Genomic DNA, 16965 nt, shown 5'->3' on the forward strand with positions numbered 1-16965 from the left:
TTGCCCCCTGTGAGGTCCACGTTCCAATCCAGCACATTTGAGACAGATCACATGGACCAAATTAGTACAAGCATTGAGTACGCAAGGCCTAGCCTCACATCCATGTCCCTGACTGACAGCCATAATCCCTATGCTTTTACCTTAGTCCATTCAAACTCCAAGTTCAATCTGCCGGGAACACACTGGAGCAGAACGGACCTCACATGTAGTAACTACGTTTATATATACAAGCCCTAAAACTTAAGATTCACCTTGATGACTGTGTGTGCTTAAGAAATAGAAAGACATTCCTGTAATTACATTTTCATTCATGTCCTGAAACCCACAGTGGCAGTCTTTCTTTTTAAACAACTACATTGTTACTGGCATCTAGCTTCCCTTATTTGCACAGATTGCCAATGTCATTTATAAGAAAGCATAGAAAACACAGAATAAAAATGTTTGATAAGATACTAAAAAATGAATGAGCCTTTAAAGATTTCAATTCACTCCTCCCATAGACCAGTGTCAATTGCAGGCCACATGAAACTTCAGCCACCTTGCATGTGATTAGAATATCATTATTAGAATTTTATCATACACATGTCAGTGGAGATAGGGCCTGATTCAGACTTGGGAATAGAGTGAGATATCTCTCTCAACTGTGAACCTGAACAAACCATGTTGCAATGCAAGAGGTGTAAAAAATACATACATTTTTTTTACATGTGGGGTAAATCCTGGCTGCTTTTGCATGTAGCCCACAAATACTGCATGTAGTATTGTAGTATGTAGTACTTACTCTACAATTTACATGTCAGTTTGGAAACACTCCTCCCAAATCTAAATCTCTCTGCACCTGCAGTGCAGCATGGTTTCACCAAGAAGATCAGTTGAGAGAGATATCTCACTCTATTCCCAAGTCTGAATCAGGCCCATAGTCCAGAAGACTATGCCGATGGGCCACCATATAGACGGCTCTGCTGTAGACTGCTGGTGATAATGGAACTTGTTCTCAAAGATTCCAGCTCATCATGTATAACTCAGGCCTTATAAGTGATTTGCATTATGCCTAAGTGGTTAATCTAGCCTTTCAATAAGTTTTTTTTTTTTCATTTTTAATTTCATTTTTCAATTCCTTAAATTGAGAGGCAAATTCTTCCTCACTATATTTGAGTTTATGTGAGCTAAGTGTCCCTCATTTATATGGTGCAGGCTACATTCATTTACAAGCTATGGTCATAGCAATTATGGTCTCTTTAGAACCTCCTGAATTTAGCCCTTTGGATAATTTATGCCACCAGTTCTTTATTCGACATTTTCACCATTTCTGGAAAAAGAAAAAACAAAACAAAAACAAATCACAATTTCAGTACACAGATGAACTGCTCTTGGCCTCTCTGTAGCACACTGCTTAGTTAGCTTTAGTATAATGAACCATTTCACATGCATGTAGGGATACACAGGACAACAATGACAATGTTAGAGACCAGAATGCATGCAATTCTATTCAAGCTGTAGATTTTTTTTTATCAGGCAACAATGTCACTATAATGTAACACAGTAAATATAGTATTCAATCAGCACTTGGTGATTTGTACTTGGTGGCATATCAGCACTGGTATATCTATAATGCATAGTGATGTATGCAGATGTAATGGCACAGACCTAATGTTCATTTGAATCATGAGCTATTAAATGGAATTCCACAATGTATAATGGTGTTTGTACCATAGATAGATAATAGATAATTGTCAGGAGAAGAGATAGATGTATACAACTCAGACAGCTTAGTAAGTGAAACCAAGTCATGTAGAGCATGGCAGACAGCATATGTTTCTTTGCTCTCACACCTTCAGGCCTGGAGGACTGAAAAGTTTTATCTCTTCTCCGTCTGTTATCTCAGACTCCTCAGAAGACAGCGTGAGAATTCCCCCCTGCAGGAGATAAGGCCCTTTTACATTTCAGTAACATCAAGGTGTGTTCTCCAGACAGAAATGAGCTCTGGACAGTTTCGGTTGACTCACTTTGCCTTGGGAAAGCACTTTGAAGGCACTTTTGATAATGGTACTGTTCCCCAGAAAAAGATTGCCCTACTGACTTCACTCACAGAGATAAAGAGGTGTGTGACATTGTATCTGCTCACATTCCACCCACCATCCTCTCTATGGGTACCATTTGATATGGTATCGCTTAGTGTATAGTGTTCCCATTCGTCTGATGGATAGTTCTAATAACAGATATTTTATTTTGTTGATATGAGCTCCTTCGAACTTGACCCCGCTGATGCTGTGCCCTATTTTCAGATGGACGTCATCTAGAACTTTAGTACGTATCATCGTGGCAGAGAAATAGGTTGTGAGTTAAATAGTAACTAACCAATGGAGCAATTTCTTTTCAAGAGGCATTTAATTTGCAGCTTATCCCCAGAAGTCCCCTTGCTCCTACTGTAAGTCAGTCCACATTTGTCACTCCTCCTAATGACCTGCGTGACGGATTAGATCATTTTGTCACAATTACAGTAGACAAAAGAGTAAGAAAAAGGAGAGTTGCTTTTTTTTCCCACTAAATAAGTGAGTCTGAATTGAAAAGACATTTGAGTCAGATTTGCATTATGCCTAAGTGGTTATTCCAAAAAGCCTTTTCATATAAGCATAAGGTTTCTTTTTTCATTCTTCAATCCCTTAAGTTGAGAGGTAATTTTTTTCCCCTCTATTTTTCTAAAGCTGCTAGAACAAAGGATGGTAGATATTACTTGCTCCTTGTTATGTCTCTGTGAAGCCTTGGGGATTTTTATGCCTCTCTCTCATTAGGGAAACAAATTGTCTCCAATAAATATTGAACTGGAATGGCACAAGAGAAATGATTTTCTTTATTTGTATTAAAGCCAAACAGAACAGTTTTAACCTATTTAGCCATGGTTGATGACACTTCCATAATTCTCTGGGATTCTCAAAGGATTCTAGAAGTATTACTTTCCAGGTATCTTTACTAGATCACTGTGCACTTATGTCGTAGTGGCTTCCTAGATAAAGTGACGAAGGTTATTTGAATGAAATATAATAAGTATATATATATTTGTCATTATTAAATGGCAGTCTTTAGATATATGAATGACTTCCTGTATGATATAGGAAAATGAAATTGTAAAACTCAAGCTGCGGCATATAAAAGAGTTGCTTGTAAGATATGCGCATTTCAGGACTGTCAGGACGGAAGGTAGTTTGTGATTACTTAGGGTAGCAATTTTTACGCAATTTTCCTGGTGCTGTCTTATTGAAAGGCATACAGGGGGCCACTCAGATAGATACATCGAAAAGCTTTTTCATTTTGTCACAGTATGGGAACTTCTAGAGTTACATGTAAATGCAGCATTATGTTTTTTTCATATCTGATCAACATGTATTTTAAAGCTGCTTTACCATGTAATCGCTATATTACTTGCACCGTCCCCTCCCCAGAGCTCCATGGAACCATTTTTCACAGTGTCCCATAGTTCATTTCACAGCACCAGAATACTGAAGATGTGCGATGCTGCGGAGTGGGGTGTAAAAATGAGGACCAATCTGAAGCCTCAGTCACAGAGATCTGGGTGTGTTCGGCAATAGTTTTGAAGCGGGTATGTAAAATGTAGTGTAATGCAGCTTTATTTCATAGTGCATTATACTTGTCATAGTCATCCAATGTAATAATGTATTTACAGCACAGTTGCCTACGCTCCTGGAAAGTCTAGAACACCAACCACAAGATGGATGGGAAGATGATACAAATTGTGTCATGACCCATCCACTTCAGTAACTTGATGGTCCATTTGAGTATTTTGCCCACCTATTAATTGATCTATCTTGCTTCCATATCTCCCAGATGTAAGATAGGAATATTATACAGGTATCTTGTAGTGAGAGATTGGCTTCCTGGGGCATGCATGATGCTGTGGTCATCTTTGCTAGAAGTGTGAGAGAGGGGAGAGCGGAGAGCAGGCGCGTGCACAACCGTCCCTGACTGCACTTAGAAGAGACAGACACCTTTTAATTAATAGATTAGGAGGGGATGCTGTGCTCTGACTGCCTTGATTTCTCTTTTTTTTTAAAATTTGCTGTATTGTAGAATATGTTGTTACGGATATTGCAGTGTACTTATTGATGCTTATTAACAAGCATTAATCTCTGGAATTTGTTTTGAGTCTTTGTCATTATACTTGTTTTTTTATAAGGCACTTTTATAGTTTGCGGTGCCGTACAGTTGGTATAACAGATGATGCAGTAAGAAAGTAGATATACATAGATGGTGAAGGAATAGTGAGGGCCCTGCATCTGACAGTTTACAATCTAGAGGGAGAGATAGTAACAGTTCTACTATAAATAGGGCCTTACACCTTATGACACTACAATGTTTCTTGCTTCTGAAGCTGGAAAAGTACTTGGTTTAAAAGCATCGGTGTGACATCACCCTATAGGGCTTATGTATTAATAATCTGTATTGTGGAGGATATTTTAATTTTCAATGTAAAAATCCCCACTATGTGCTAAACTGAACACTGTGAGTTACTTCCCCAGGATATTGTATGTGAAAGACTCCTCCGGGGGAATCAGTCAGTCATGGAGTCAGCTTCTGGAACCGGTCGGAGGCTGCAGGAGAGGGATCGGAAGATGCGAGAATGCTTCCATAGGCTTAATGTGGTTTACATCCTCTGAAGAGGGTGTAAACTAACTGGGCCAAACTCCCAAAAACATAGCTTTTCGTAGTTTGGAACATAGGGGTCAGTTCGCAGTCCCCGATCTTGGGTAAAAGTTGATACAGCACTTTTCCTGCTGCTATTGTCTACCTTACTAAGGGAATGTAGATACATTACCTACCATCTGGATGTCGGCTGACGAAATCCCAGCGCTGGAAAACCGGTGCCGGAATCCCGACATGAGTGGAGATGCTGATGCCGGGATCTCGACAGCTGGCATCCTGAAAGTAAGTATAGTGGGCGCCCTTAGCTGTTAGCCATGGGGAGGGTTAGATTTAGGCACCCTTGGGGCTTAGGGTTAGGCTGCGGGAGGTTTTGATTAGGCTGTGGACAGGGGGGGTTAGGGTTAGGCTGCAGGACGGGGAAGGTTAGGGTTAGGCTGCGAACAGGGGGGGTTAGGGTAGGCACCACCAGAGGGGGGTTAGACACTAAGAGGGGAGGGTTAGGTTTAGGCACTAACAGGGGGGGGTAGGGTGCGGGGTAGGTAAGGTTATGGTTAGAGTGCAGAAAAGGAGGGTTAGGGTTAGAGAGTGAAAGGGGGAGAGTTAGCATACTAACGTATCCCCTTTCAGGATTCTCAGCATCGGAATGATGCCGCTGTTGGTCTTTTGACAGCCGGCATCCCGATTTTCTGGCTCCCATACCCAACCTGAACAATGAATTACATTTTTTATACATATATATGTCTTACTTGTTTGATAATAATATGTAAACTCCTCCAAAAGTTTCTTTTGTTTCTATGTCATAAGCTAAATTACAACATGGCGGCCAGTGATGTCATTCTCGAAAAAAGGGATTTCCCTCTACACTGACTTTTGTAGCTTAGTGATGTTAGCAAGCTTACCTGGGCGGTGAACGATGAGAAGAAGAGGCAGCTATATGTGTGGCCTATCACATTTAATGACATTTGCCATTGTATAAGTGTGCAATAACATCAATATTTATTGTGATTTCATATCTCCAATTAAATAACAGGCGCAGCACATCACATTGGAGATCTTTAACTTTTTCACACCTCAATTCTACAGGACTAATCTTTTCTCTGTGTTATTAACATTTCTACAACCTTTAATGGCAAACTAGTAATGACTGACATTTAATTGCAATAAAAAACAGCAACATATTTCATCATATGGATTCAATACATGTAAAGTAGTGTCATTTTGTTATAGGGACAGCTACCTTCCACTTGAGCACATTATTCCGATTCATTATTTCTTCTGTGAGACATCACTGTTACCAAGGAAACAGGACAGTGGGAGGAATATAGTGGCCTCCGTGCATATAATATAACCACCCATGTGAAGAAAGGACACTCAGGGACTGCGAAAAGTAGGAGTTAAAAAAGGTTCTTGTACAAGTAATTATAATATCAGGAACCTTATAAAATACTCACTTTTATAAAATGCTTCGCTTTTTAAAGGGCAGACTCACTTAAATTATTATGCAGAAAGTGATTCTCTATCATGTGACACTTGTCTTTCATTTGTATAAGTTATTATCTGTGAAGAGAAGACAATTTGCATGGCAACCCTTTGATGAGCAAGTAAAGCCACTATTTTACTTTAATATATAATATATAAAAGACTGTGACTAGCTGAGCTGAATTAAATATCTTAAATAAATGGAGTGTTTAGACTATGTCTGCGATGCTATATTTTGCTCCTCTGTAGCAAGTTGCCAGTTGCTCGCTCACAGACAGTTATTGGCATTGTAGCAAACTTGGGGCCTGATTCAGAGCCGGATGCTCTGATAGAGCGCTCGCTCTGAATCAGGGCCGGCCTTCTGTTTTTTTAGAGCGGCCTCCTGGCCGCTCGCATAGCTGTGGGCCACCATGCGCACTGGGTCACCATCGACCCGCTTGCGAGCGCATAGCGCTCGCGAGCGGGTCTGAATCAGGCCCTTGATTTGCAGAAATGCACAGTGTGGATTGGTTCGGTTGATTCATAAACAGGGGCGGGGCCATTGATGTCACAGCAGCTCTGATACCTGCAGGCTTCTTGACCTGTATCAGGTCCCATTAGCACACTTTCCTAATGATGTGAGGAGGGGTTCTAGCTGTCTGTAATGAAATGGGGATATAATCATTTACCTTTTAACAAGCCTGTATTAAAATGTCAGGTAATCCTGTACAAGCAATTCTACTTTTGTAGTTCATATCTAATTAATTCAATTATGTGATTTAGTGGTCTTTTAAGTTACAATTTTAGTTTATGGGTTTTGTGGGCATAACTTGTGTATGAAATCTCCCTAAACTTTTTCCCTTTTTAAGTGAGGTTACAGGCAAAATATAGGGTCTCATTCAGACCCGGTTGCAAGCGCTTAGCACTCGCAACAGGGTCAATGTTAAGGCCCTGCGCACGCGCAGCGGCCGAACTGCGCGTGCGCATGTCCCGGAGCGAGAGAGAAATTCTCTCGTTCCGAAGCTCACTACTTAAGTGGCGGTTGTCGATGTTGATCGACAGCTTGCCCCGTTTTGTAGGCGGGGCGGGGGGTGGTTACACAAACAGAGGCGTTCCCAAGCGAACACCTGCCGTTTTGTGGGCGGCCGCACTGACATCAGCAGTGTTGTCAGTGGGGAGCTTCCTGCTCGATCAGAGCAGGAAGCTCCCTGGGGCTTGCGGTTCCCGAGACCCAACCTTAGGGTCTCGTCGCAAGCCCCGATGGTCGCGATGGTCAGCTTAGCTAGCGACCAGGAGGCCGCACTTAAAAAATCAAGCGGTCGCCCTCATTCAGAGCGAGCGATCGCTTCTTGCGACCGCCTCTGAATGAGGGCCATAGTCCACAAGTCTTCCATAGAAGTAATAATTTATAGTACCCTCTTAACTTCAGGATCTAAAAATCATTGAAGTCTAAAGATGTTTCATGTACGTCACTTTTATAACACATTATCAAGATGCAAATTTGTAATACATTATTTTTTTTTGGATAACTGCAGAGTAACAGGTTTACTGCACACTGTATATACCAAGTATAATATAGTTGTAGGGGCAATACTTTAGGTTCATCATTTTAGAGAAAATCAGTCATGAAGAACAGGTGATGCATTCAGTCAGATTACCGTTTCTTTGGTCAGCATTCTTGCCTTCATATTTTTTTGTGAATTTTGATCATAACAAAATAATAAGAGATCACATTTGTAAATCAAACACAGAAATTGTAGTGAACAGTTAATGGGATTGGGAAGAAGGGTAGGAGTAAAGAATAATCTGGTTACTGCTCTTCGCTGGGACAGAACGCTTTTCCAGTCTCTGGCAGCTGAAGGGTTCATTAAATTAACATCAGGTCTTTTAGTGCATGGGCTTCAGAGACAGTTGTCATGGCAACGGCTTTATTAAACAGCTGCCCTAACGACGTGGGGACATGGCTGGGCGGGTGGGGGAAGAGAGAGTAAGAAAGACACTGAGACTGTGAAAGTCATTGCTGCCCTTTGAAGACGGGACCCCGACTGAGGTGGACCGACTGCGGCGTCCTTCTGACAAATTCTGCTCAGCTTTAAAGTACAAGAATCGGAGGCTGCGACACTTGTGTTTGAACTTGGAATGGCCAATTGTTGACTCATTGTGACCTTGAATGAATGACCTTGCATATGTTAGGCACAATACATATTTAGATTGTTAGTTCTGCAGAAAGGCATTTAAAGTTATCTAAATCTGGTGCATTCAACGTCCTAATTGTGTAGTTAATTTCTATTGTTACTCAGAATTTATCACATAATTACAAACCATGGGATTTGTAAAATGCCTTTATTGGCTGCATCTTTCAACATTTATACTTTGTTCCTCTGATTGAATAACCTCTATATACAGTTAAATGCTGCCCACTTCAGTGGCCAGTATCTGCAGAAGTTTCCCTCTTCCATTCTTCATGCAAGACCCTCTGTATGCTAGGTGCCAGAAAGCAATGGGAAATGATTACAACCCACTTATTGTAACGGTTATTATTATTAGCAGAGATAATGGGCATTTCACCGGCGAAGGCCAGAGTTTAATCGGCTCCATTCTGCACCGTGTAAAACCTCAGTGGAAAGCCATAAAAATCCAGGCCAGGGTGCAGTGAAAACAAGAGCCATAAATACGGAAAAGTCGTTATCTGCCCAGTCCCTCTCGAACACAGCGTTATAAGGCGAGACACGCGGTACTGCTTCCGGGGAGTCTTGTGTCAAAAAGAACTGTGTTGGTCACATAAATGAGATTTCCTTATATCTTCCAATACATTTACTTTTGTTACATTAAATAGCGTGTAGCAACCAATCAGATTCTAGATTTTTCTAATAACGTTTAAAAATAAAAGCAAAGGTTTGGTTGCTAATAGATACGTTTACCTGTTGTTATTGCACATTTTTTACTGCTGTATATGATGATAATTACATATGTCCTGTTCAGTTTAGTCTTTCTTATAGATAGATTTGTTTTCTTTTTTTGACCAGCACTGCAAAGTAAACTAGCTTGATCATGCATCCTTAGCGGTGCCAACTCACTGTATGTTAGTGCAGCACAACTTAAGGTGATACAGTCAGCTCAACAGGAGAAGACAGAGGTCTGAATGTGATGTTTATGCTACAGCTATACCATTGCTTTCCACATCTGTTTCCAGGTTTTCCTTACTGAACTTCCAATTCTACAGTCCTAGGGGTATATTTACTAAAGTGAGAGTTTTTAGAAGTAGAGATGTTGCCCATAGCAACCAATCAGATTTTACTTAACATTTAACTAGCACCTTCTAGACGATAATAGCTAAAGTCTGATTGGTTGCTATGGGCAACATCTCCACTTCTAAAAACTCTCACTTTAGTAAATATACCCCCTAAAATTGTGCCACAGTACAGATTGTAGTCTATACAGTAGCTTTTATCACCATCCAGCATTAGTAATAACATATAATATTAATCACTATTACAGCAACACTGTCATCCCTATTTCCAAACGTATACACTTTGGGCCTCATTCTGAGTCTCTCACAATGCCGGACGCAGTTGACTGTTTTTTTTTTCCACTGCTCATGTGTCGTAAGTTGCACTGTACATGTGTCCAGAGTCCATGCACACAGAGGGTATGATTCAGAGAGGGCGCTAATGCACAGCCGCTGCAACACAGTATATGCCATGAGGCGCCTTATGTAAATAGACACTTCTTGCTGGCTTCTCTGATCCGCTGTTGCATTTGAAGACTCAGCATCGTATCATCTGTGTGCACATCGACCATCTGGGTAATCCTCAGGTTACTTAGTTGCAAACTCAGGCTTATAATCGCACACATTGGCGGCCAAAGTTTCAATGGTGCGACTCATGGTTGTGTCTAAAGACGCACAAAGTGGTGCTGAAAGTGGGTATGTCAGTCGTTGCACGTGCAGATGCATGGATGTACACCAGGGAAGGGCTTGCAGTGATATTTCCATAAAGTTGCAGAAGCAATATAAGGCAAAAGACGTGCACACTGATGCTGCAGCATTCTACTCAGAATCAGGCCCATGGCATCCTCACTTTATTTATTCATTATGGAATGGCGCTATCTTCTCTGATTACATGATTCACTCTCAGAGCCGTAACTAGCTTTTTGGTGCCCTGCGCCAGAGCGAGCATTGGTACCCCCCTCCATTTTTTTAAATAGGGACATAAGATAGTGCACCTGAAAATAGACCATGGCCTCATGGGGAAGGGCCAGGGAAGAGATAGGGGAGGCCAGGAGATGCTGGGGATACCAGAAGAGGAAGCTACAAGTGAGGATGATAATAAACAGGCCTGAACAGCGCTCCCTGCCCTGCGGTGCCCTGTGCCTTGGCACTGGTCACACCACCCTAGTTACGGCCCTGTTCACTCTATTTATCTCTTTTTATTTTATAGTGTCACCCATTGCAAAAATTTCAATCTCCAAAAACAGACTTTTTGAAACACTTTTTCTTGCATTGACATGACAGGCACCGTAGCAGATATGCATACTGTAGCTACGAACACCACAAACCATTAAATTTAGGAGACAGATAGACACTTCTCAGAAGCAGTGAATATTTGTTTATCTGTAAAGATTAATACATTGGATCCAAACAAGAGAAACATTTGAAGGAAAGAGGGGAAATACAAAGATTTAAAACATATCATATACCATTGACCTTCTATTAACGATTAAAAAAAATGACAATCTTTACCGCACACTCTTGACCTGTTCCTTGTTCTTGGACATCTTATAATACGCGTCTCACACAGCACTTAGGCTTATCAGTAAACACACTGTCATTATAAGAGCCACAGTTAAACATTTCATTACTGTAAACAGCACTTAAATGAGCAGTGTGTGTTTATCATGATTGACCCAAGCCTCTGAAACTTGACTATATTTTTTACTTGAAAGAATTGTCTGCATGAATTTAATGCTTGGACTCATTGCTTATCCAGTGGAAACTGCTCTCATTTTCACAATTATGCTTTTGCCCTTCATACTGAATAAAATAAAGTAACCTAAGCTGTATAGAAATCTGTGTTCTTCAGTATGTTTGTTGGTTAGACATTGGCATTCCCTATTACGATAGTGTCTATATCTCACTGTATCCCAGGTGCCCTGCCTTGCTGGCCAGAATCTGACGGTGTCAGTGTCAGAATGGGCCGCTGGGCTATTCTATGTCTTTGGTTCGGATGGCTGGTTTAATCTGTTTGTAGACACGTGACAGCCTCCTCCTCAATCTCCCCACGTCTCTCAGTGTGACACCGTGTTACAATCAAATGGCTATTCAAATATGCAAATCCCGCCACGTGCAGATTGGATACAAATTGACACCCTTCCCCCTTAAAAGCGATGAATTTTTAACTGTGAGCCAGAAGGTAGAAGATTCAATGCAGCCTTTTCATTACACCTAAGCAATGTCCTTATAGATGCAACAAGCATCTTCCTGTATTTAATGGAAAACACCATTTACTTTGGACTAACATGTACAGCACATGTGATCAAATAAATGATTTGACCATATATCGTCACTGTATTTTATTTATAGGTGAATCCATACATTTAAAAATGTAAACAATTAACTACCAATGAAAAAAAATACATGTGTGCAGTTTTAAATTATTAATGTAGCGTAATGTATAGTACATTGTGGTCTCTATTACTGACCTTAAAAACAGTGGCATGCCACTCCTGCCTCCAAGATTTTGCCCATGCTTCTCCCTACCTCTGGAACTCTTTCCCTCCCTCCCCTTATCAGACTCTCCACCGCTTTACAAAACTTTAAACAAGCTCTCAAGACCCACTTCTGTATCAAAGCCTTCCAGTTCCCATCTTAACCTACTGCCCCATGCTCCTTGCTCACTGTCTCCCCCACCTGTGTCACCCATGTAGGTCTGCCCCTCCCTCATTGGAATGTTAGAATGTAAGCTCTCACGAGCAGGACCCTCTTCCCTCATGTGCTTTTCCTTACCTTACTTATACTATCATATATTCCATACTCCCTAAAACGGTACCTAACCCTTGGTTTCTGTCGCCCTGCTGCTTATTTGAGTATTATCACCGCTGTTGCAGCAATGTTTATAAACCATGTCCTTTTCCAGCAATGTTTAGTACTGTAAGTTTTCTATGTACTTTGTAAGGCGATGCCGAACCATTACAGGCCCAAATAAATAAAGGATAATAATAGTAGTGTACATTTTATATAAAGAAAGCCGAAAACATTCTATTTATAAGGCTCCACAAGGGTTCTGTTGTGCCATACAAGGGGATAAATCTGACAAAAAGAAATATAAGTATAGATTAATGCAGACAGAATATACCAGATGTTTCCAAACTCCACCATTACTGTCCAGGTTTTAAGGATATCCATGTTTGAGTGCAGATGGTTAAATCACGTTGACTGAGGTACTAATTAAGTCACCTTTGCTCAAGCAAGGATAGCCTTAAAACGTGCACTGTGATGGCGGAGTTTGGGAACCTCTGGTATATACTGTATATTCACATAGATAGTGATACATACTGTAATTATATGTGCAGTTAGCCTAATTATGTAGAGAAGATAAAGGGAAGAGGGCCCTGCTCATATGAGGTTACAGTCTACAGTAGGGGGATATATAGGATGACACAATTGGAGAAGAGGGCAAGGACTGCAGAGAGATAGGAGAAGAGCTGGTAAGCTAGAATGGAAATAAAAGAGTTTTAGGGAATGTTTGAAGGCTTGGAGGCTATATCACAATCTCTCATGGAGTGGGGGCATTTCAGAGGTTAGGAGATTCCCAGGAGAAATCCTGATTGCGAGAATGGGAAGTGTTGGTCAAGAGGAGGTGAGGGGGCAGTCATTAGCAGAGCTACAAGGGAATGTTTGAGGAAATGTAGCTGGAGATGTAGGGAGAAGCAGTAAGGGAGAGAGAAGAGTTTGAATTGAATTCTGAGTGGTATAGGGAGCCAGTGCATTGACTGGCAGAGAGGGGCAGCAGAGGTAAATCGATGAGAGAGAAGAGTAAGGGGGGCTGCAGAGTTGAGGACAGACTGGAGAGGGATGATGCAGCACTTAATAAGGCCAGAGAGGAGCAAATTACAATTATCATGGTGGGAAATGAAGAGGACATGAAAGCGTTTTAGTAGTAACTTCCAGGCTAATGAATGGTCCGATTCTGAAAATACTGCGGAGATGGAAATGGCAGATTGTGATTAGGCATTGGATGTGGGAGGAGAAGGAAAGGGCAGAGTCAGTGGTGACACGTAGACATCGGACTTGGGTAACGGATGAGATAAAGACATTGTAAACAGAGATGGAGAGTGTGGTATTGTTTAAAGCTGCAGTAAAGTGACCAGAGGGTCACAATAATAATATATAAGTAGGTGAAAACAATGGAAGCTGTTATGCATTTCCTGCACTTGTTGGATCTGCGCATATTGCTTACATGACTGATTACTGGAAAACCCCATTCCTCCTGCGAGGCTGGTATGGATTGCAGAGTCAGAGAGTGCTAACTTCCATCTCCTGTAAAATACGATAGGACACTGACATAACGTTACTTACATCTTGACATGAATGATACTTGGTTGAAAACTACAGATAAAACATATTAACTGCTAGCGAGTAATATAATAAAGCAGAAAAGATAAAGCTTTATGGCATCTAATGTTATAAAGTACATGATGCTCTTGTTGACACCTTGGCAAAACATCCTTAATCAAAGGTGCAAACACCATAGTTTCTGGTATACCTATATAGCTACAAAGCATAATGGCCAGACAGTCACAGGTCGGAGATAAAAGGCTCTAATTTTGGATGTTTTGCATTTCCTTTAAGTTGCGTGCTAAGACTATTAATGAATATTCCTTGTGTTCCCCAGATTCGGGCAGATGGTCCTCCGCATGGTGGCGTTCAGTATGAAGTTGTACCGGTGATGAGAGATGGAAGTTCCATCCTACGAGACATGGCATTTTCCGTGGACAACAAATACCTTTACATCATGTCAGAGAGACAGGTAAGAAAGTGGAACCTGCAATGAATAGAAAAACATTCGGATGGTGGAGAAATCCTAAACAGTCATGAACATAGTTAAGCTTATAAGCATCTCACATTTGCTGTTTTCAGAGCCCACATGTAAATGAATCCCCTTTTGAGAGCCATATGGATGCAAATTTATTTTAAATAAAGTAAATAATGCTCAGCCACACTTTCATAATGATAAGTCCCAGATTTCCTGGAGCAGTAAATGGCATACAAACACTCTCATAAATATATCACAATAGCACAAGACTACTGCTGTATTCCAGAAATGTTTTGTCACTGCTTGAGTGTAACAGGTTTATCATTGTACGTGGTTATAACAGTTGCACAGTAATGTATTCCAGACTTCCTGCTGCACATCCTGGTAATGCCTGTACATTGTTACAGCATACAGCAATTTATAGGGAATATTACGTTCTCAGTTGACATTACCCATTTGCTGTCTTAGAAGCCAGCATTGTTTTGTGGGTGCAATAAAGCATTACAACATGCTTTAATTATGTTCAAACTCATCAATATTGCAATAGACCACTAACAATTTGTATTCTGTACTATATTTGCATTAGCCACACAAAAGGATTTCAGTGACAATAACAGGCAGCTATGAAAATCCTCTGATGTACAAAGAGGGGGGATGTGAAAAAAAAAATAGATGTAGGACTGCGTAATTTGTCCAAATCGCATTTCTAAGGTGCCGGCTTGGGCCACCTCATATCCGAAACATGGAAGCTTTTTCTCCACACCTCGTAATTGTTTGTCGGGTTTATGATAATTCAGAATTAAAGCGAGAGATGTTTAATCCTTTCCCCTGCTCGCCGCAGGAAACATTAATGCACATTTTTCTTTTGCAAATTGACTTCTCCATGTAAAGATTAGAGCGGCCTGGGTTTGTTCTGTTTGGATAGCAGCCTCGTAGAATTCAGATTTCATGCAAATTTAGGGAAGTGATTCAAGCTGCTGGCAGCTGTATAATGAAAGACTAGTGCAGGTATCAGTAACTGGGCATTTAGTCAAGAATATAGCTGGGGGCGCTTGGGCAGTCCGTGCTATGCAATTTCTGAATTTGTCCCATTTGATCTTAAAGTGCCCAAGTGGTTATGTTGGCAGACTAAGATGTTACACAGTTAGGTTATTACAATCCCAGTGGATATGTGAGCATTACAAGTAAACAAATCATTTTTAGTTGTGTAATTAAATCTCATGAGATTACATGCATATTAAAAGCACTTTATGACAACATGTGATTGGATGTGATAAGATCTTTTGTTTTCTAAGTTATGTTCCTGTAGTAGTTATGCGACAATGCTGAAATAAATGTATGTTAGCACCAGCAGTTTATGATGCCCACAGTTGTGTTGGCATGGGTGAGGTCCTTGTGAGCCATGAGTGTCCTAGGTAACAGACTCCTGTGTCTCTGCTATTTTGTGAAATGAGGCTTTTTTATCAATACAGTCTTTGCTCAGATATCATCAGAATGCAATTAATGCATTCCAGGTTTCAGTAACTAGGAGCAAGTTTAGGATGAATTGAATATATTTAACTGTGTTGTGCGTTTTGGGATATAGCTGTAAAAGATGGACCATTCAGGGCCGTAGCTAGGGTAGTGCGGCCGGTGCCATCGCACAGGGCACCACAGGTCAGGGGGCGCTGTTTGGGCCTGTCAGATTTATGTTTATGATCATTCTCACTTATAGCTTCCTCTTATTTCATCTCCAGCATCTCCTGGCCTCTCCTATGTCTTCCCTGGCCCTTCCCCATGAGGCCATTCCCCTTTTTTGGGTGCATTACGTCCCTTTGAAAAATGAGGGGGCGCCAATGCTCTTTCTGGCACAGGGCACCAAAAGTCTAGTTACGGCTCTGGGAAGATTATTTTATCTTTGAGTCTTATTTGCTGCCAAATACATGCAAACATACCTACATTACTTTTTCATTGCTATGTCATAATGTCCCTTTAAATTATTTGAAATCCTAGTTCCCAAATCTGTCTGCATATGACATAGGCTTCCAACACGCCTTTTGTCTGTTTTATGCCAAGAGCTTTGTGGTAATTAGCCAAGCTACTATAACTGACAAGTAAAATTCTTAATTACTACTAATTGTTCCCCCTCCCATCACACACCAGCCCCCCAAAAAATGAGTCTGAACATTCCTCCTAATTGCTACCTACTCTGCATATTCTTAATGAACACTGTTCTTCGTTTGACAGCTACTTAATTAGGTCAATGGCTTTTTTTTCAGTGTCTGTAATTATCCCACCTGTTTCTGCTCTTCACCTATGGACTGGGGTTGCACTGGCCAAATCCATTAACCAATTCTTGACAAATGAAAGCAATCGACAAAAGTCCTATGCAGTAAAAATTAGGGATTTTGTACATGTTTATATAAATCCCATTATGGTAGCCTCACTAGCTACTGTAGCCCAACAATATACGGCTTCCACATCTTTTCTAATTATGGATTCTATTTATAAAAGCAAAAATAAAAAAAACCTCATTTTAGCTAACGAAACCATTTTTTGTATTTCTCCATATGTAGTAAACAGACATGTTCAGAGAAATCACACGTATCTCTGCCTTTTCATTTGTTCTATTCCTGATGCCCCCATAGCTAGCAATGGGGACTGTGCAGGTCTGGTATTTATAAAGATGAAAGAAGCTTTGGTTCTCTTATCTTTGTTCAAGACATAAAATCAACTCTTGATGGCTTCTCTCCTTTGCCCCCAAACTCCTTGAGCGGATTGTCTACAACCGACTTTCTTTCCTCCCTGCTTGACCAATTTCATCTTGGCATTCATA

At 40.8% G+C, this 16965-nt stretch overlaps 1 protein-coding gene across 1 annotated transcript in view; it reads left to right on the top strand.

Annotated features, from left to right (window-relative positions):
* The window catches only part of PLXNA2 (plexin A2), a 260221-nt gene that overhangs the window by 83864 nt on the left and 159392 nt on the right, over positions 1–16965 (top strand). Inside the window, exon 3 of the mRNA XM_088479576.1 lies at positions 14010–14144. Within this exon, the coding sequence (XP_088335702.1) occupies positions 14010–14144 (135 nt within the window). The remainder of the gene's footprint in view (positions 1–14009; positions 14145–16965) is intronic.

This window comes from Taudactylus pleione, unplaced genomic scaffold (assembly GCF_031769625.1).
Source record: "Taudactylus pleione unplaced genomic scaffold, aTauple2 ptg000242l, whole genome shotgun sequence".
Classification (NCBI taxonomy): Eukaryota; Metazoa; Chordata; class Amphibia; order Anura; family Myobatrachidae; genus Taudactylus; species Taudactylus pleione.